Source organism: Balaenoptera ricei, chromosome 1, assembly GCF_028023285.1.
Source record: "Balaenoptera ricei isolate mBalRic1 chromosome 1, mBalRic1.hap2, whole genome shotgun sequence".
Classification (NCBI taxonomy): domain Eukaryota; kingdom Metazoa; phylum Chordata; class Mammalia; order Artiodactyla; family Balaenopteridae; genus Balaenoptera; species Balaenoptera ricei.
Genome location: NC_082639.1, coordinates 142,675,803 through 142,699,115, shown reverse-complemented (window position 1 = coordinate 142,699,115; position 23,313 = coordinate 142,675,803). Strand labels below are relative to the sequence as shown.

General features: G+C 35.9%; 1 protein-coding gene across 3 annotated transcripts in view; it reads right to left on the bottom strand.

Moving 5' to 3' along the window:
- Window positions 1-23,313, bottom strand: part of CEP350 (centrosomal protein 350) — a 136,955-nt gene that overhangs the window by 24,901 nt on the left and 88,741 nt on the right. For all 3 annotated transcript variants that reach the window (XM_059937418.1, XM_059937427.1, XM_059937422.1), the window contains 3 exons: window positions 7,645-7,856; window positions 4,563-4,707; window positions 104-264 (listed from right to left, as the gene is read on the bottom strand). In XM_059937418.1, coding sequence (XP_059793401.1) covers window positions 104-264; window positions 4,563-4,707; window positions 7,645-7,856 — 518 coding nt within the window. The remainder of the gene's footprint in view (window positions 1-103; window positions 265-4,562; window positions 4,708-7,644; window positions 7,857-23,313) is intronic.

Genomic DNA, 23,313 nt, shown 5'->3' with positions numbered 1-23,313 from the left:
TTGAAAAATTCTAATCCATTACTTTATTAACAACACTAAAAACATTTCAAGGTTCACATTTACATTAGCCTTGAAATTAAACCCCTTTCTTCTTATGTCTAACCTCCAATTGTTTGATTAGACTGGCTTCTTGGGCTTTCAGTCTTTCCTTTTGCCTTTTTTTCTGTTCCTTCTTCAGTTGGTCCACAACTGATTTTCTTTTCCGCAGCTCATCCTTCAGGGCTCTGATCCTACCTTCAATGTCACTCTGGTCAGATGTAGTTTCTAAAAGAGATACAGAATCTTTTTATTTAACTTAAAAATAAAGTTAACTCAGTAACTATTAATAAAAAGCACCAATGTAAAGTCAATCTAACATTTAAAATTTGAGCTTCAGAAAAAAAGTATTAGTGATTTGCATCCTTTCTTTTCCCCTAAATCTCTATGGGGAGGGGGGGGTGTCTTCCTATTTGTTTTCACTTTCTAATTGCACTATTTGAAACTGCAAATAAATTTCAAGGTACCCTGTTCTTGATAAGATAAGCAGCTGGAAGTTGAAAAACTTTTGGTTAGTGAACTTTGGACATTCTGCAAGGATTTAGTTCCTGGTGACAAGACAGCCATATTTAACTGTACTTCCTCTTGGTTATTAATAGTAGTTTCATAGTTTTTAAGTCATATTAAAATCAAAGTGGAATTTTACCATTTTAAATTGATTGTGAGTCATCAGCTGATGTCTTAACATCACATAAAAGGAGAGAGAAAAATTATAAAGAAACATACTCTGCAGTAACCTTTCTTTGGAAGTTCTTAAAATATTTAAAATAACTGAAATGAAACTAGTTAAATCTTATTTTCTTCCCAACAATTCAGACACATATATACACACATACAAAGTAGATGTCCAGTCATAGCAAAATCATGAAAAAGACATTTCATTGTAAGTGTCATGCATATCTTATAAAAATAAGTATCATTTAAAAACACTTTATGTCACTAAACATGGAAATTACATAGAAAAATAAAAAAATGACTGTTCCTCACACCTCCTCCCTGAATCACACAATGGTGTCATTTAATGAGTGAGACATTTAATAGTCTTATAAGAGAAATACTATTGTATACAAATCTGAAGACTCAGATGTACATTACAACATTACATCATAAACAATCAGGTTTTTTCAAGCACTTCAGATTAAATTGCATAGAACTAGTCACAGAATTTATTTTAAAAAGGTGATAGTCTTTTTTTGCAATGTGATCTAAATATCTGGTTTACAAATAATGACATCTAAGTTCCTGCCACTTTTATGTCCTGAATTAAGGTATACTAGGAAGTTATATCCATCTTATACCAGTAGTGGCATCAGACTGTGCCCTTAGCATGGGCGAAGTTTACTACTTAGTGATCAACACTCATAAAATGAAGTAACAATAAAGGCCATTTTCAACTCAGGATCTATTACTAGTAATCGGTAAGGTGTTTGACACTTAACGATTTCTAGAATTGATGTGAAAATTAAATAAGGTATACAAAGCATGTAGCACAGTACCTGGACTACTATTACAGCTCAGTAAATGGTGGTAGTATTAGCACACATAAAACAAACATTTTTATGTAGCCATATTTTATGTAACATATTTTTTGGTTTAAAACTAAAAAAGGTGGTAGAGATGAGATAGCAACTGAATATCCTGCTCAGGCTTTCTTTTAATTTCTGAAGAAAATAATCAATTGGTTTCAAGGTTAAAAGACTCTGAACCTTAGTGGAAAGCTTTACAGTGATTTAACTGATGATTCTAGTACAATAATTGGGGGTAGGACTGTAGGCTGAGCAAAAAATTATAATCTTTCTACAATGAGGTATAAACCCATATCTTTGCATCTTCTAAAGCTGTGTATTCTTTTAACTGTGTATTCTTTATGTGCTTCCAAAACTTGAGATGTTACTTTGATAAAATTTTATAGGAGACTACTACACTCCCACAGACTTAGTTTCAACTCTGCCCCCAAAATGTTTATTTTAAATGAATATATTTTAAAAATTGGATATGTCAACAGTGATTTTTTAAAATAAAAATATCTTTATCATCTATGATTGTGAAGATTTAATAGCAGATGATGAGAAACTTCAAGTTTTAGATGAAAGACCTTGGGAAATGTTTTTATTTTTAAGTACTAAAGAAACCAAAATCCTACAAATGAAGGGTAGAGATTAAGTAAAAGTCTATGAGAGTGAATGGGAATACATGTTATATGTGCCCAAATCTAGTATTACAACATGGTGTTTATCATCAGTAACATCTAAGAGAATCTCTATAATTTTTTTTTTTATCCAAGCAACTTTCTAGATGAATGTATTGTCTTTATGAAATTCTCTCCTACAGGGTTTTTTGGAAGGTGAGGGGACAGGGCAAGTGGCAGGTAAATGATACTTCAGTTTGTTGAAACACATCAAGACAGAATAAGCAGATGGACAGAATAACTCAATCAAAAATTAAGTTTGATTATCTGACACATGCTGACTGTATTAATTTGGTTGATAACAAACTCTCCATCACTTAAGTGAGAAAGGTATTATATAACTCCACTACATTAAAATTTACCACTTCCATAAATACTGCATATAAATGATGTCATCATGAATAGGTAGATGGCATTATAGTTTAAAAATTTCAGAGCTGTTTTTCTAAAGCTGTTCTTGCTTAAATATGTTTTACCAATAAAACAGTATCTTATAAATATTATCATTAATCCTTGTTGCATAACTCATGCAAGGATGGTTAAGATATTATTCCATTGCTACAGATAGAAAAGATTATCTAATATGGGAAGGAAACTTAAAGAGAGTCACCAGTATGTAATAGAGCCATGAAGAGAATCCATATTTCCAAGTATCAAGTTTATGTCCACTGACATATTATTCTACTGGCAGTAACTTTTCACCAGAGTACATGAAAGCAAATGTATAAAAATGCTGATCACTTGCAACAGATAAATATGACAGACAGGGACTTCCCTGGTGGTCCAGTGGTAAAGAATCTGCCTTGCAACGCAGCGGATGTGGGTTCGATCTCTGGTCAGGGAACTAAGATCCCACATGACGCGGGGCAACTAAGCTTGCGTGCCACAACTACGAGCTCACGCGCCTCAACTAGAGCCCGCATGCCGCCAACTACAGAGCCTACACACTCTGGAACCCGTGTGCCACAACTAGAGAAGAGAAAACCTACACGCCACAACTAGAGAGAAACCTGCACGCCACAACTAGAGAGAAGCCCATGCACCACAATGAAGATCCCACATGCCTCAACAAAGATCCCGCGTGCTGCAACTAAGACCTGACACAGCCAAAAATAAATACAATAAACAATAAATAAATCTTTTTAAAAAAACAATTTAAATACGACAGACAACATTCTTCAACTTTAATTACTGGCTTGATCCAGTAATTCCATTTCTAAGAATTTATTCCTACTGAAATATTCAACAGGGATCTATATAAATGAAGATGTTCATTACAGCATTATTTGAAATAATGAAAATTTTGAGAAAACCTACAGGACTATCACTAGGGAAATGGTTAAATAAATTACGGTATACCTACCCTTTGAAATATTATGCAGTTATTCAAAGAATAAAGGAGATCTATAAATAATGGGCATGGGGAAAAAAACCCATGATTTATTACTGTTTAAAACATTGAAAACAAAGGGGGTACAGAATAGAATCAAAGATCAAAAAATGAATAGTATTTTTCACTTTTCCTTTACTAAATGTCTATTCTCAAAAGAAAACTGAAAATGAACTCAAAAGACATACACTCAATATGGTATTAATCTTCCTCAGAATCCTACATAAACCAAGTATTGTCTGTCTAGATATGCCTCCCACAATCAACGCCTTGAATCAAGTCTTCTAGAGTAAAGGCTGTTTATTCTTTCGTAAATTATATGCCACAGAGATTTACAGTATGATAGAAGTTATGGGAAAATAGATAATGCTCCCCACTGCCATGTGCAGTCTCTTCTCTACTTTTCCTCCCTTGAGTCTTATGCTATCCTGCTCTACCACCTCCTATTTCTCCTCACTGTCAGCATTAAATCATTCAAGAAACGTTTAATAAATACCTACTATGTGCAATGCAAAGTACCTGTTAGGGCCTGGTGCTACAACTGTTAAAACATAGGACTCTCCTTTGCAGAAGTCTATATTCTAGTAGGGGAAACCTGCTGGGTAAAGTTTGATTACAATTTATGTGCTGCCTAGTATAACAAGTTGAAGAGCAGAGCACTATGGGAACACATAAGCAGTGCCTGACACACACCAAAAATTCAAAGAATGTGTGATGAATAAATGACTATTAACATCCAAGAATATAACAATTTATCATAGTTGGTATAATTAGGGATATAATTATCAATGAAAAGCAAAGAATTATGCGATTTAGTCTTGGCAAGAAAAAAGTCTTTACAAATGAAACAAAGAATAACATTTTACCAGCCATATAGTTAGACAAAGCTTATTAAAGAGGAATTCAAATATAGTGCAAAGAAAACTAATTCCTCCTTGTTAGTCTTACCTGACTGTGTCATAGATAATGACTCATCTGACCAACTATAACAGTGTTGATGGGACTTGACGGGTAGACGACATTGTCCTCCAGATCTATGACTTCCTTTGCTAGACTCCTGCTTTGACACAGATGTGCAGCTTTTAGGAGGTGACTGTTCAAATAGAAAATCAAATGGGAACTGTTTTGTGATACAGCTGTAAAATTCTATTTAAAATTCAAGATACGAACCAGTTGAAGATAATATTTACAAAGAGTTTTAAATAACTTTATGAAATAAAAAGTGAAAAAAGTTTGCAAAATATACAAAGGATAAGATCTTGACTTTTTTTAAAGGTACAGAAAAAAGTTATTAAAAAAGCATGCTTTTGGGCTTCCCTGGTGGTGCAGGGGTTGAGAATCCGCCTGCCAATGCAGGGAACACGGGTTCGAGCCCTGGTCTGGGAAGATCCCACATGCCGCGGAGCAGCTGGGCCCGTGAGCCACAACTACTGAGCCTGCGCGTCTGGAGCCTGTGCTCCGCAACAAGAGAGGCCGCGACAGTGAGAGGCCCGCGCACCGCGATGAAGAGTGGCCCCTGCTTGCCGCAACTAGAGAAAGCCCTCGTGCAGAAATGAAGACCCAACACAGCCAAAAATAAATAAATTAATTAAAAAAAAAAAAGAGAATGCTTTAAAAAAATGTTTATAATAAACTATGAGTGGCTACTGAATCAGTGATATTTACCCCCTTATTCGTTTTAACTTCAAAAATACTAAATATGGGGGTGCAGATATCTCTTCGACATAGTAATTTCACTTCCTTCGGATATATATCCAGAACTGAATTTGCTGAATCATACGGTAGGTCTTCATCAACAGATGAATGGATAAAGAAAATATGACATAAACACACACACAAACACACACACATGCACACACACAAATACTATTCAGCCATTAAAAAAACCAAACAAACCAGAAATCCTGTCATTTGAGACAACATGGACGGATTTTGAGGGCATTGTACTAAGTGAAATAAGTCAGAGAGAGAAAGACAAATATTATATGATCTCACTTATATGTGGAATCTAAAAAAACCCAAACTCATAGAAAAAGAGATCAGACCTGTGGTCACCAGAGGTGGGGGTGGAGAGGTGGGGGAACTGGGTGAAGCTGGTCGAAAAGTATAAGCTTCCAGTTATAAGACATATAGATACTGGGGATGTAATATACAACATGATGACTATAGTTAACACTGCTATATGGTATATTTGAAAGGTGCTAAAAGAGTAGATCCTAAAAGTTCTCATCACAAGGAAAAAAATTTTTTTGTAACTATATGAGGTGATGGATATTAACTAAACTTATTGTGGTAATCATTTCACAATATATGTATGACAAGTTATTATGCTGTACACCTTTAACTCACACAGTGCTGTGTGCCAATTATATGTCAATAAAACTGAAAAAAAAATTTAAATATACTAATGTACTACTTTTATGGAAGGAAAGAAGAAGAAATGGAAGCGGGGAGGGAAGAAAAAGAGCATAAGAAGACTGCCCAAATGAGATTATTACAAAGGGTGTAATTTCTACCTTGATATCAAGTGGAAGTGAGAATGTCTGATTTGATTCCTAGCTATCACCACTTCCTACCCCTGTGACTATGGGCAAGCTTCCTAGCCTGCTAAGCTTCAGAGTGGGGCTTAAAATCTAAAGAACTGTTGTGAGGATAATCTACATAAGGCATTCAGCATACTACCTGGCACTTGGTAAGTAAACACTCAGTAAATATTACTTTTTATTATAGAAGTGACTTTAAGACACACTGAATTTAGGTGGATTCTTTTTTTTAAACACAAAGAGGCTTTAACAATGTTTGTGTTCACTTATAATATTTAATATTGTTATGCTATAAAAAGAAACGAAATTGAACTATTTGTATTGAGGTGGATGGACCTAGAGTCTCTCATACAGAGTGAAGTAAGTCAGAAAGAGAAAAACAAATACCATATGCTAACACATATATATGGAATCTAAAAAAAAAGAAATGGTTCTGATGAACCCAGGGGCAGGACAGGAATAAAGACGCAGACGTAGAGAATGGACTTGAGGACACTGGGAGGGGGAAGGATAAGCTGGGTCGAAGTGAGACAGTAGCACTGACATATGTACACTACCACATGTAAAAGAGATAGCTAGTAGGAAGCAGCTGCATAGCACAGGGAGATCAGCTTAGTGCTTTGCGACTGCCTAGAGGGGTGGGATAGGGAGGGTGGGAGGGAGATGCAAGCAGAAGGGGATATGGGGATATATGCATACATATAGCTGATTCACTTTGTTATACAGCAGAAACTAACACAACACTGTAAAGCAATTATACTCCAATAAAGATGTTTTAAAAAAGGCATAAAAAAATAAATAAAAATAAAAGAGAAAAGTGAAAAATAAAAAATAAACACAAATTCCCATCAAAAAAAAATACTGTTATGCTAATCCCCTCGTACACTTTATAAAATCAAGTTTTAAAAGACAAGCAGTTAAGTTTCTTTCTTAAGTTCTTACCAGATAGTTTTTTTTATTGAAGTACAGAATTAAGGACAATGTGGAAAACCTTTTTATTCTAAAGTGAACATTATTCTAATTTAGAATATATATCCATTCCAGATCTGCCTTAAAGAGATGAAACCACTACTTTTATTCTGATTAAGAGTTATAGAGCAGTCATTAATTAAATTATAGAAAAGGCACACTAGTGTGGTTTAAGGTCTTATTGTTTCTATTAAATGACAAAACAGACTTTAATAAGAACTTGTATTGTCTCACATATTATCTTTATTAAAAACTTTAGAAGTTCCTATCCCCTAAATATTAAAAACTTCTCAGCATATAATTTTATAACTGCCCCTAAAGCTAAAATTCATATATTTATAAATCTTTAGGAGTCAAGGAAAAGCTTTATTTCTACTCAAATGTCATATACCGTATGTTACAGATATGGGTGATAGTCAATGCTGTCCTTAATAGCAAGAATATAACTGTTAATAATATACCTTTCAGACAGGTTTTTTTCTAAAGAAGCTTTAAGATATAAATATATATTAACTTACATGTTTACTAGGCGAGGTAGAAGATTCCAGTTCTTGTGAAAAAACCATTTCTTCAGTAAGTATACTGTGATCTGGACTCCCAGGCTGCTCCTGAACTATAGATTCAGATGGTATATATTCAACAGCAGGGCTGCCCAATTCTTCTGGAATAGAGCTTTCACTGTGTAGATGAGAATAGGAAGGTACTGGAGATTCTGTTTCACTCACTATTTCTAGAAGAGAGGGTGAAAACAAGAAAAAGTACACAATCTTGGTCAAGGGACATGTTCATCTGTTAAACTTCACATTTGTTTTTAGCATAATTTCACTAGTTGCATTTAGATATAATTTTTAATCCCACCACTTAGTGAATCACGTTTACTATAATATCCATTAGTCTAAGAATTTTGGCTGATGCAAACTGACAGAAGATATCTGTAACATATAATCAGCAATGATAATGACTGACAACCTGAATGTAAAGATGCACAGCAATTACAACTCATATATTCATTTAGAAATGGAATCAGTCCAACCACTTTGGAAAGAAATTTGGGAGTATTTGGCAAAGATGAAAACACTCTATGATCTAGTGGTTCCACTTCTAAGTATAAGTCCTAGATAGATCTTGTATACATGCAGCAGGAAACATGTACATGGTTACTAGTAGTATTGTTATAATAGTCAAAAACTAAGTAAAATAAGTAAATTGTGGTATATTTATAAACTGAAATGCTACACAGCAATAAAAATGAATGAACTCCATGCACTGATGGAGATATATTATGAATTTTACTCAGCACTTTCAGAATTTGTAGCACTGCCTTGCCTCTGGAATTTCCTGTCCATTGTGGCCTCTCCTCTAAGAAAACAAATACTTTTGACACTTAAAATTCTTGACATTATACTTGTCTAACCTTAAGAATGTACACTGCTTTCCTTCTTTATCACTATGGATATAATGTCCCACAAAGATTAGGTTATATCACACTTTGGGTCAATACTGGTAACATTTGATATACTCAATTCCAAAAATATCACTGAAGACTTTGGGCCTGAAATCCATAAAATAAGTTTATTTAGCAAAAGAAATACCTATATCCCAAAGAATGTTTTACTTTAATAAACAAGGAGGATCTAACACCTAAAAGCATTTCAGTTAAAAATTTAAAAAGATATATTTTTGGAGGGCAATTGCCCTGCCCACTTGGGCACAGGGAGCCTGTTGGGCTCCCAGGCCGGTCCCCTGTCCTCCAAAGTCCCCCTCCAGGCCACGTAGGTCCTTGGGGGCAAAGGAGGGAAGGCAGGGAGATCAGGAAAGTCAGCGGGGAGGGGCCCTCCCAGACTGGAGGAGCAGGAGAGGACAGACAGCATGTGCCCCACGCACGTGAGCCCCGGAAGCCTGCTGGGCTCCCAGTGAGGTCCCCTGCCCTCTGAGACCAGGGGTGGGGGGCACGCCTGGGTCCCTTCTGTTCCTTGAGCCTAAGCCCCAACCGCCACAGCCCCCAGGGCCTTTTCCAGCCCTGTGGGTCCTGAGCATTGGCCCCGCCCACCACCCAAACCTCGCCTTTGCTTAGGCCCCGCCCTCCACAGCCAAGGCCTTCCCCCACTCCCGCCCTTTTTTCTTTTCCCTCCTCTTTTTTACTATTGTGGTACTGATATACTTTCCAGGTGTTGATTCATCTATATTTTTATTTTTATATTCTTCCTAACATATCTGTTAGTTTCCTAGTCTAACTTTATTTTTTACTTTGTTACTGTTCTTTTTTTTTTTTTTTGCTGCCCCAGGCAGCTTGTGGGATCTTGGTTCACGAGCCCAGGGTCGGGCCTAAGCTCTTGCGGTGGGAGATGTGAGTCCGAACCACTGAACTAACAGAGAACCTCAGACCCAAGGGAATATTCATCGGAGTGAGGTCTCACAGAGTTCCTCACCTCAGCACCAAGACCCAGCTCTACCCAACAGCCTACAAACTCCAGTGTTGGAAGCCTCAGGCCAAACCACCATTAAGACAGGAACACAATCCCACTCATTAAAAAAAAAAAGAGAGACGGGAAGAAAATATGTCACAGATGAAGGAGCAAGGTAAAACCCTACAAAACCAAATAAATGAAGAGGAAATAGGCAATCTACCTGAAAAAGAATTCAGAGTAACGACAGTAAAGATGATCCAGAATCTCAGAAACAGAATGGAGGCATGGATTGAGAAAATACAAGAGATGTTTAACAAAGATCTAGAAGAACTAAAGAACAAACAGAGATGAACAACACAATAACTGAAATAAAAAATACACTAGAAGGAATCAATAACAGAATAACTGAGGCAGAAGAACGAATAAGTGAGTGGAAGACAAAATGGTGGAAATAACTGCCAAGGAGCAGAATAAAGAAAAAAGAATGAAAAGAATTGAAGACAATCTCAGAGACTTCTGGGACAACACTAAATGCACCAACATTCGAATTATAGGGTTCCCAGAAGAAGAAGAGAAAAAGAAAGGGTCTGAGAAAATATTTGAAGAGATTATAGTTGAAAACTTCCCTAACATGGGAAAGGAAATAGCCACCCAAGTCCAGGAAGCACAGAGAGTACCATACAGGATAAACCCTAGGAAAAACACACCAAGACACATATTAATCAAACTAACAAAAATTAAATTCAAAGAAAAAATATTAAAAGCAGTGAGGGAAAAACAAAAAATAACATACAAAGGAATCCCCATAAGGTTATCAGCTGATTTTTCAGCAGAAACTCTGCTGGCCAGAGGGGAGTGGCAGGATATACTTAAAGTGATGAAAGAGAAAAACCTACAACCAAGATTACTCTACCTAGCAAGGATCTCATTCAGATTCGATGGAGAAGTCAAAAGCTTTTCAGACAAGCAAAAGCTAAGAGAATTCAGCACCACCAAACCAGCTTTACAACAAATGCTAAAGAAACTTCTCTAAGTGGGAAACACAAGAGAAGAAAAAGATCCACAAAAGCAAACCTAAAACAATTAAGAAAATGGTAATAGGAACATATATATCGATAATAACCTTGAATGTAAATGGATTAAATGTCCCAACCAAAAGACACAGACTGGCTGAATGGATACAAAACAATAAGAGCCATATATATGCTGTCTACAAGAGACCCACTTCAGACCTAGGGACACATACAGACTGAAAGTGAAGGGATGGAAAAAGATATTCCATGCAAATGGAAATCAAAAGAAAGCTGGAGTAGCAATACTTGTATCAGATAAAATAGACTTTAAAATAAAGACTGCTACAAGAGATAAGGAGAGACATTACATAATGATCAAAGGATCAATCCAAGAAGAAGATATAATAATTATAAATGTTTATGCACCCAACATAGGAGCACCTCAATAAATAAGGCAAATGCTAACAACCATGAAAGGAGAAATCGACAGTAACACAATAATAGTAGGGGACTTTAACACCCTGCTTACACCAATGGACAGATCATCCAAATAGAAAATAGATAAGGAAACACACGCTTTAAATGACACAACAGACCAGATAGATCTAACTGATATTTATAGAACATTCTACCCCAAAGTGGCAGAATACACTTTCTTCTCAAGTACACACGGAACATTCTCCAGGATAAATCACATCTTGGGTCACAAATCAAGCCTCGGAAAATTTAAGAAAATTGAAATCGTATCAAGCATCTTTTCTGACCACAACGCTATGAGATTGGAAATCAATTACAGGAAAAATACTGTAAAAAACACAAATACATGGAGGCTAAACAGTGTGCTACTAAATAACCAAGAGATCACTGAAGAAATCAAAGAAGAAATTAAAAAATACATAGAAACAAATGACAATGAAAACATGACGACCCAAAACCTATGGGACACAGCAAAAGCAGTTCTAAGAGGGAAGTTTATAGCAATACAATCTCACCTCAAGAAACAAAAATCTCAAATAAACAATCTAACCCTACACTTAAAACAACTAGAGAAAGAAAAACAAAGAAAACCCAAAGTTAGTAGAAGGAAAGAAATCATAAAGATCAGAGCAGAAATAAATGAAACACAAACGAAGAAAACAAGAGCAAAGATCAATAAAACTAAAAGCTGGTTCTTTGAGAAGATAAACAAAATTGATAAACCCTTAGCCAGCCTCATCAAGAAAAAAAGGGAGAGGATTTAAATCAATAAAATTAGAAATGAAAAAGGAGAAATCACAACTGATACTGCAGAAATAAAAAGGATTATAAGAGACAACTCCAAACAACTATATGCCAATGAAATGGACAACCATGAAGAAATGGACAAATTCTTGGAAAGGTACAATTTTCCTAGACTGAACCAGGAAGAATTAGAAGATATAAACAGACCTATCACAAGTAATGAAATTGAAACCATAATTAAAAATCTTCCAGCAAACAAAACTCCAGGACCAGATGGCTTCACAGGCGAATTTTATCAAACATTTAGAGAACAGCTAACACCCATCCTTCTCAAACTCTTCCAAAAAATTGCAGAGGGAGAAACACCCCCAAATTCATTCTACGAAGCCACAATCACCCTGATACCAAAACCAGAAAAAGATATCACAAGAAAAGAAAATTATAGACCAATATCACTGATGAACATAGATGCAAAAATCCTGAACAAAATACTAGCAAACAGAATCCAACAGCACATTAAAAGGATCATACACCATGATCAAGTGGGATTTATCCCAGGGATGCAAGGATTCTTCAATATATACAAATCAATCAATGTGATACACCACCTTACCAAATTAAGGAATAAAAACCATATGATCATCTCAATAGATGCAGAAAAAGCTTGTGACAAAATTCAACACTCATTTATGATAAAGACTCTCCAGAAAATGGGCATAGAAGGAACCTATCTCAACATAATAAAGGCCATATATGACAAACCCACAGCAAACATCATACTCAATGGTGAAAAACTGAAAGCATTTCCACTAAGATCAGGAACAAGACAAGGATGACCACTCTCGCCACTCTTATTCAACATAGTTTTGGAAGTCCTACACACAGCAATCAGAGAAGAAAAAGAAATAAAAGGAATACAAATTGGAAAAGAAGAAGTAAAACTGTCACTGTTTGACGATGACATGATACTACACGTAGAAAATCCTAAAGATGCCACCAGAAAACTACTAGAACTAATCAATGAATTTGGTAAGGTTGTAGGACACAAAATTAATGCACGGAAATATCTGGCATTCTTATCACCAACAACGAAAAATCAGAAAGAGAAATTAAGGAAACACTCCCATTTACCACTGCAACAAAAAGAATAAAATACCTAGGAATAAACCTGCCTAAGGAGGCAAAAGACTTGTACTCAGAAAACTATAAAACACTGATGAAAGAAATCAAAGATGACATAAACAGATGGAGAAATATACCATGTTCTTGTATTGGAAGAATCAATAATGTGAAAATGACTATACTACCCAAAGCAATCTATAGATTCAGTGCAATCCCTATCAAACTACCAATAGCATTCTTCACAGAATTAGTACAAAAAAATTTTACAACTCGCATGGAAACACAAAAGACCCTGAATAGCCAAAGCAATTTTGAGAAAGAAAAATGGAGCTGGAGGCATAAGGCTCCCCGACTTCAAACTATACCACAAAGCTACAGTAATCAAGACAGTATGGTACTGGCACAAAAACAGAAATAATCAATGGTACAGGACAGAATGCCCAGAGATAAACCCACGCACATATGGGCACCTAATTTACAACAAAGGAGGCAAGAACATACAATGGAGAAAAGACAGCCTCTTCAATAAGTGGTGCTGGGAAAACTGGACAGGTAAAAGAATGAAATGAAAACACTACCTAACACCATGCACAAAAATAAACTCCAAATGGATTAAAGACTTAAATGTAATACCAGACACTATAAAACTCTTAAAGAAAAACACTCTTTGACATAAACCACAGCAAGATCTTTTTTGACCCATCTCCTAGAGTAACGGAAATAAAAACAAAAATAAACAAATGGCACTTAATTAAACTTAAAAGCTTTTGCACAGCAAAGGAAACCATAAACAAGACAAAAAGACAACCCTCAGAATGGGAGAAAATATTTGCAAATGAAACAACAGACAAAGGATTAATCTCCAAAATATACAAACAGCTCATGGAGCTCAATATCAAAAAAACAAACAATCCAGTTAAAAAATGGGCAGAAGGGGCGTCCCTGGTGGCGCAGTGGTTGAGAATCTGCCTGCCAATGTAGGGGACACGGGTTCGAGCCCTGGTCTGGGAAGATCCCACATGCCGTGGAGCAACTGGGCCTGTGAGCTACAACTACTGAGCCTGTGCGTCTGGAGCCTGTGCTCCACAAAAAGAGAGGCCGTGATAGTGAGAGGCCTGTGCACCGCAATGAAGAGTGGTCCCCGCTCGCCGCAACTAGAGAAAGCCCTCGCACAGAAATGAAGACCCAACACAGCTAAAAATGAATAAATAAATAAATAAATTTCTAAAAAAAAGTCTGAAAATTAATGAAACATTCATTTCTTAAAAAAAAAAAAAATGGGCAGAAGACCTAAATAGACATTTCACCAAGGAAGACATACAGATGGCCAAGAGGCACATGAAAAGATGCTCAACATCACTAATTATTAGAGAAATGCAAATCAAAACTACAATGAGGTATCACCTCACACCAGTCAGAGTGGCCATTATCAAAAAATCTAGAAACAATAAATGTTGGAAAGGGTGTGGTGAAAAGGGAACCCTCCTGCACTGTTGGTGGGAATGTAAATTGATACAACCACTATGGAAAACAGTATGGAGGTTCCTTAAAAAACAAAATAGAACTACCATACGACCCAGCAATCCTACCACTGGGCATATACCCTGAGAAAACCCTAATTCAAAAAGAGACATGTACCACAATGTTCACTGCAGCACTATTTACAATAGCCAGGACATGGAACCAACCTAAAGGTCCATTGATAGATGAATGGATAAAGAAGATGTGGCACATATATACAATGGAATATTACTCAGCCATAAAAAGAAATGAAATTGAGTTATTTGTAGTGAGGTGGATGGACCTAGAGTCTGTCATACAGAATGAAGTAAGTCAGAAAGAGAAAAACAAATACCGTATGCTAACGCATATATATGGAATCTAAAAAAAAAACAAAACAAGGTGCTAATGAACCTAGTTGCAGGGCAGGAATAAAGAGGCAGAGGTAGAAAATGGACTTGAGGACATGGGGTGGGAGGGCGAAACTGGGGCAAAGTGAGAGTAGCACTGACATACATACACTACCGAGTGTAAGACAGTTGGCTGGTGGGAAGCAGCCGCATAGCACAGGGAGATCGGCTTGGTGCTTTGTGATGACCTAGGGGGTGGGATAGGGAGGGGGGGAGGGAGGCTCAAGAGGGAGGGGACATGTGTATGCATATGGTTGATTTACTTTGTTGTGCAACAGAAACTAACACAGTACTGTGAAGCAATTATACTCCAATAAAGATCTATTTTAAAAAAACGATATATTTTTATATTGTGAATGAGTAGTATAATCAGAATGGTTGAATAAATAAGGAAGGAATTTTTTAAATCCTCAAGGATATTCATCTACTCCAAGATAGAATGTGGGTAAAATTTTAAATGGCTTAAAAAATGATTTTAGGTAGTAGGGAATAGAAGAAGCCTCTACATTCCTGCTTTATACCCTTTAACATATTTTATTTTTATTCAATAAGTAACATATACTGATTTGAAAAGTTCAGACAGCATAAAAGTTGTATAAAGAAGAAAATGAATGTACCACCACCTCCTGAGAGAGAACCACTGAAGAAGCTTCTCCAATCTGATGTCTTTGTGGAAGAATTCATTTTGGAAATCTTCATTTTTGGCCCTTGCCCTTATTTTTGAAATTATAAAAGTAGTACATGAATGTAGTTGAAAAAAAACAACAAAACAAAACTTCAAACAGTATAGAAGGACGTAAAGTGATTATTTCACATGATCCTCTCCAACCACTTTCAGCTGCCCAATTTCCACACCTCAAAGTAAACCACTGGCAGTCAGGTATGATTGGTGTGTGTCTTTCCAGACCTCTTCCTATACTTCTGACTTTTAAAAAATTTATTCTTTTAAAATTGTGGTTAAAAAAAAAAAAGGGATTTCCCTGGTGGTCCAATGGTTAGGACTTGGTGCTTTCACTGCTGTGGGCCCAGGTTCAATCCCTGGTTGGGGAACTAAGATCCTCACAAGCCACGCAGCCAAAAAAAAAAAAAAAAACTGTGGTAAAATACATATACATAAAATTGACCATCTGGATCCCTTTTTTTTTTTGCGGGGGGCTGCGTTGAATCTTCATTGCTGTGCACGGGCTTTCTCTAGTTGCGGCACATGGGCTTCCCATTGTGGTCATTTCTCTTGTTGCAGAGCACGGGCTCTAGGTGCACAGGCTTCAGTAGCTGCAGCATGTGGGCTCAGTAGTTGCGGCACGCAGGCCCTAGCGTGCGCACGGGCTTCAGTAGTTGCGGTGCGCAGGCTCTAGAGCACAGGCTCAGTAGTTGTGGCACACGGGCTTAGTTGCCCCACGGCATGTGGGATCTTCCAGGACCAGGGATCAAACTCATGTCCCCTGCATTGGCAGGTGGATTCTTAACCACTGTGCCCCCAGGGAAGTCCCTGGATCACTTTTAAGTACACAGTTCAGTGGCATTAAGTACATTCACACTGTTGTGTGACCATCACTTCCGTCCATCTCCAGAACTTTTTCACCTTCCCAAACTGAAACTCTGTACTCATTAAATAATAACTCCCCATTCTCTTCTCTCCTTAAGCCCAGCATCAACCATTCTACTTTCTGTCTCCATGAATTTGTACTCAGGTACCTCATATAAGTGGAATCATACAATATTTGCCCTTTTATGACTGGCTTACTTCACTTAACATGTCTTCAAGGTTCATCCATGTTAGTACATGTTTCAGAACTTCCTTTTTAAGGCTAAATAATATTCTACTGTATGTACATACCATGTTTTGTTTATCCATTCATCTGTTCCTAGAAACTTGGGTTTTCACCTTTAGGCTATTGTGAATAATACTGCTATAAACATGGTGTACAAATATCTCTTTGAGAACTTGTTTTCAGTTCTTTTTGGTATATACCCAGAAGTGGAAATTCTAAATCATATAGTAATTCTATTCTTAATTTTTTGAGGCACTGCTTTACTACTTCCATAGCAGTTACAACTATTTTACATTCCCACCAGCACTGCACAAGGGTTCCAATTTCTCCAAATCCTCATCAACATTTTTTTCTTCTGTCTTTTTTGATAACAGCCATCCTAAGAGATGTGAGGTAATGTTTCACTGTATCCCTGACTTCTGAAGACAGAGTAACATGTCAGTAGGAGTCTAGCAACATTTGTATGCTTTTTAAAAAATATGGACTATAGCAGTCAATCTTCAGCATTTCTTTTAAAACATACCCTATGTAATGTGACATAAAATGAAATGGAAAAAACACCAAAACTTTTAAAAATGTATAATCTGCAGGTGCTGTCGAATATGGTAGCCATCAGCCTTATGTTGCTACTTAAATATTAAAATTAAAATTAAATAAATTCAGTTTCTTAGTTCTACTAGACAAATTTCAAGTGTTTGGTAGCCATTTTAAAAAATCAGGCTTTGGAAAAAAGTCTTGGAGTTCTTTCCTGAACAATATTTTATAATGCTTTATGAAAGAAAGGTATATATGGCTTAAACTCCTTAACAATGGACATGTCATGTTTCTTGGAGCCCAAGCTTATTTTTAATCCCTCACTGATATTTGATAAATTTCCTGCCACATGAGTTCCTTGTCACCCAAGACAGAACCCAGAAAATGAAATTTCCAGCCTTCCTTGCTGGGCATTGGAACTTAGGCATTGAAATCTTGTGTCTCCAATCTGATGTCCCTGTAGAAGACTTCATTTTAAAATTGAGTAACCTGAAGAAGGCGGCTCCATGTGGACTCTAATTTAGGTGGCTTTTGGTAGTGACAGTGGATTTCTCAGTGACTGCAAAATTGAGTCCCTGGTGCAGAAGTGGCATGAGTGGGGAAATGATACAAAATAGCAGTTTTCTTTTTTTTTTTGGAGGAAAAAGAAAGGGTGGCTTTATTCTTTGCCAGGCAAAGAGAGAACACCAAAACAGCAGTTTTCTTCAGGGCTCTGCTGAGTAGCTGCTAGAGCAGTTTTCTCACCAGGCCAGTTCTGTGGTGTGGTTTTAGCACTGCTCCTAGAAGCTCAGTGTGGAGCTGGCTCTCCAGTCATCTCAAAAATTTTATGGGGTTTCCCTGGTGGCGCAGTGGTTGAGAGTCTGCCTGCCAATGCAGGAGACGCGGGTTCGAGCCCTGGTCTGGGAAGATCCCACATGCCGCGGAGCAGATGGGCCCGTGAGCCACAATTGCTGAGCCTGCACGTCTGGAGCCTGTGCTCCGCAACAAGAGAGGCCACGATAGTGAGAGGCCCGCGCACCGCGATGAAGAGTGGCCCCCGCTTGCCGCAACTGGAGAAAGCCCTTGTACGGAAACGAAGATCCAACACAGCCATAAATAAATAAATAAATTAAAATTAAAAAAAAAAATTTTATGAACCATAAAATACATGGCCTTTAGTAAGTTAATTTTCTGCTTGATCTTAGCTTCAGCTATTGCAACAATGTGCCCTGAGGGGTACACTGTCATTTCATTATAATGTATTTTCTTCTTTTTCTTAATTTTTCTTTTATTTATGTCATTTTAGCTCATTAAATACACTATTCCTAAGCTATATTTGATGAGATTAAAATTGCCTTTGCTTTATCACATTTACCCAGTTAACACTTTCTATGATTACACAGGCCAACAGTTCCTGACAAATGGAGACTTGAACAACAACAACTAGTCTTAATTTGCCTTCCAGGCATAGTCAGAAATGTTTTCTACTTCTGTTACAGCCCATGATGAAACCTGAGACATTGAATCTCTTTTCTCGGACCTGTTAAATTTCCTTTCAAGATGGAGAAGTCTGCAGCAGAATTTGACGCTACAGAATGAGGATGTGGAAGTTGACACAGAAGTAAGCCTCTGCTGAATAAATTGAAGAAAAAAGGAACACTACAGATGAATTATATTTATTGCATCACTGGTTTTCTTTATGTACCACTTGGTATGTATAGCTAAATAATATATCACTTAGTTTTGTTTGCTTTGAATTTTCTATAAAAGAAATCAAACTGCTTGTAGTCCTCTGTGATTTAAGATTCTTTTATGTTGATTTGTTTAGCTGTAATTTTTTCTTCTTTACTGAGCATGATATAATATGTAAATATACCACAATTTATTTATCCATTCTCCTACTGATGTGGGTGGTTTCCTTTTTTTCCCTGCTATTTCAAATACTGCTGCTATGAACAATGTCATATATATCTCCTAGTAGAGATAAATATGTATAGATATCTATATGTATATCTCTCTCTATATATATACATATATATATAAGTATTTACAGATAGATTATATTTATATCTATTATCTACCTATCTATGTAAAAGTTCTCTACAGCAGTGGCTTTCAGATTTTTTACCCTAATCATAATATATTTAACCTATGTGTGACATAATGATATTTTCTATTTTATTTCAACTTTAAACAATGCTGACTGCAATCCACTAAATGGATTTCATACATCGCAAATGGGACAACCCACAACTCGAAAAACATTGCTGTAAGACAGCAGTTCTCAAACATTTTGGCCTCAGGAACACTTTACACTCTGAAAAAGTACTGAAGACCCCAAAAAGCTTTAGTTTATGTGGTTACAGATACAGTTATAACTATCAATATTTACCATAATAGAAATTAAAATGGAAAAAATAAAAATATTTATTAATTTATTTTAAAATAACAGTAAAAAACCTCTCTATGTTAATATAAATGACATTTTCTAAAATTCAAAATAGTTACATTTTAAAAAAAAGTTTAGTTGAAAGGAGAGAAACTATTTTACATTAAATTAAAAACTTTAATGGCTAGCTTAACAGAAGACAGATTCTCATATCTGCTTCTGTATGCAATCTGTGGCTATATGTTGATTTGACTGAAGTATATGCAGAAAATCTGGCCTCACACAAATGATACATAATTAGAAAAGGGAAGAGTATTTTAACAGTATTTACAGGTAATTGTGGATATCCTTTTTTAATGCCACACCAAAAGTGGACAATTGGTAGTTTCTTAAATGTTAGCTGTAATGTGGAATCTGAAACCATATCTGTGAACTTTTCATAATCTGTTCCATTAAAATCCATTGGCCTGTCTTGCAATTTATTTTAACATCTTTATTGGAGTATAATTGCTTTACAATGGTGTGTTAGCTTCTGCTTTATAACAAAGTGAATCAGCTATACATATATGTATGTATATATATATGTATGTGTATATATATATATATATATATATATATATATATATATATATATATCTCCCCATATCTCCTCCCTCTTGTGTCTCCCTCCCACCCTTATCTTGCACTTTAAATGGATCTTTTATCCATACTTGATTTTCTAATCATCACGGGTCATTTGGAAAATACTGATTCACTGAGTTAGGAAGATCTTTTCAAATATTGGCACATTTTATCACACAATATGAAAAGATGACTTTGATATCATTACTCATACCAGGAAAGTCTTTAAAGTATTGGAAAGCTGTCAAGCTCACAGTAGGGGAAACAGCATTTCTAAAAGCCTTAAATCTTCACTTGAAAGTTTAAATTTTATTACCGACAATAAACACTATCAGTTGTTTTTCTTAAAGAGTCAGAGTTGCTTCATTTGTTTCTGAAAAATTGTTTGCAAATACTCAAGTCTGAATAACCATATTTTGTTAGTCATTTAAGTAAAAATGGTACATGAAAAAATTGCTAGTTCAGCTTGCAAACCAAACAACTGTAGTAAGTGCTTTTCTTCAGGATAACCATCATGCTTTGGCAAACACAAGTGCTTTATGAATATTTCCTATTTGTCACATAGAATATTAAAAAGATATGTACTCAAAATTGAGATTCAATAAATTAATATTTAAATTAATTATGTAAATATTTAAATTAAAATTAAATAAAATGTAAGAATGGCATGTTTTTATGGTGAGTACAGGGTGGTGAAGAATTCAACGACTATTATATGATTTGGTGCCACTGCCTTGATTCATATTAAGGCATCAGCAATTTTACCCACCATTATTTTTATACTATCAGTGTAATGCTGACACAGTGAAAAAGGCAAACAATATGTCAGTATTATTCAGACCTTCTGAAAGGATCTCAGAGACCATGGACCATACTTTAAGAACCATTGCTCTAGGATTTATACTTGGCAATGGAATTGCTGAACTGTAGGACATGTGTACCTGGCTTTATTATTTTTATCATTTTATTGATTATTTTTAATGCCTCGCCTTTCAACCTGTTTTTCAAACTAGGTTTAACAATTAACACTTACACCAGCAGTTCTTTGTTCCACCTACATACCAACAGGTTTGATGGATGTTTTAAATGGGGTGAATGATGGCTCCCCAAAAGATGTGTCCATGTCTCAACCCCCAAAACCTGTGAATATAATCTTATTTGGAAAAAAGGTCTGCGGATGTAATTAAGTTAAGGATCTCATGATGAGATCATCCTGGATTATCTGGGTAGGCCCTAAATTCAATGACAGGTTTCCTTGTGAGACAAAAGAGGAGAAGGACAGACATGTAAGAGAAGACTGTGTGAGACTTAGTTAAGCAGACACGAGGAATGCCTATAGCAAACCACCAGAAGCTGGAAGAAGGAAGGAAAGAACTGTCTTCTTGACCCTTCAGAGGGAGCACACAGTCCTGCCAATGCCTTGATTTTGTACTTCTGGCCTCCAGAAGTGAGAGAATAAAAAAAAGTTTTAAGCCACCAAATTTGTGGTAATTTGTTACGGCAGCTCTAGGAAATGAACATAGGCATGCCATGGTATGTCTTTATGGTTTTTATGCTCTGATTACTAATGAAGTTGAACACCTTTTCATAAGTTTACTGACCGTTTGGAGTTTCTTATTTGTGAACCATTTGCTCTTTTGCCTGTTTTTTTTAATGTGGTTGTCATTTTATTATTGATTCATAGGAGTTGCTTATATATTCTTGATACTATTCCTTTGTCAGTCGTATGTATTGCAAATACCTTCTTATTTTGTTGTTTTACTTTCTTTATATGTATTAATGAACAGAAATTCTTAATTTATTAAAGTGAAATTTATCAATCTTTCCCTTTATGATTTTTGTCTTGTATAACGTTAAAGAAATCTTTCCCTCCACCTGATGTCATAAAGATATTCTCTTATGTTGTCTCTAAAAGTTTTATAGTTTAAATTTCACATTTACACCTTTCTCCCTCCTTGAGCTCGATCTTTTTATACACTGTCATGTAGGGACCCAACTTTATTTTTACCTCACACAAAATTTATTGGAGAGTCCCTCCTTTCTTCACTAGTCTCCTAAGTTACCTGTGTCAAAAGTCAACTTTCCATATATGCACAGGTCTTTTTTGAGCTATTTGTTTCAAAATCGATTTGTCTATCTTTGATAACAAATATATTGTCTTAATTATTATACTTCTAGAAGTGTTGAAACTGGTAAGTTCCTGCATTTTGTGCTTCTTCTTTAGGAATGTCTGGTTTTTGGTCCTTTGCTCTTTCATATAAATTTTATTTTATTTTTATTTATTTTAATAAATTTATTTATTTATTTATTTTTGGCTGCGTTGAGTCTTAGTTTCTGAGCACGGGCTTTCTCTAGTTGGAGTGGGTGCTACTCTTGGTTGCGGTGCGCAGGCTTCAGGAGTCGTGACTCACGGGCTTAGCTGCTCCACGGCATGTGGGATCTTCCCGGACCAGGGCTCGAACCCGTGTTCCCTGCATTGGCAGGCGGATTCTTAATCACTGTACCACCAGGGAAGCCCTCATATAAATTTTAAAATGAGCTTGTCAAACCCTACAAAGAAATCTTGCCAGGTTTCTGATTTAAATTGTCTTGAACCTACCAATAAGTTCAGAGAGAATTAACATCTTTATGACACTGAAACTATCTGTGAATATGGTAAAGTTCTATTTATTTTGGTCTTCTCTAATGTCTCCTAATAAAATTATAAACTTTTCTCCATAAAGATCTTCAATACTTATTGTTAAATTTATAAATGGCATCTCTTTTAATAATTAGATTTTTCTAACCAATTTCTGCTTATCTACAGACAGATATGCAATTGAGTTTTGTTTATGGATTTTATATCCACAACCTTGCTAAACTAACTAATTCTAATAACTGACATGTAAATGCTGGATTTTCTATGTGCATAGCCTTCTCATCTGCTCTTCTCAATAAGATAATGAGAGTTTTGCTTCTTCCTTTCACTCCGTAAGTGAAAATAAGCATCTTTTTGTCTGATTTCCAAATTCAAAGGGAAAACTTTCTATGTTTTATTATTGGGGAAAACTTTCTATGTTTTATTATTAAGTATGAAGTCTGCTGCAGGCTTGGTTTTTTGTTTTCATTAATAGATATCCTATACTGGGTAAAGAAAGTCCCCTTCTATTGCTAATTTGATCTGAGATTTATTTGTTTTATTACAAAGGCTTTTTTGGATTTTATCAAGTGATTTTTCT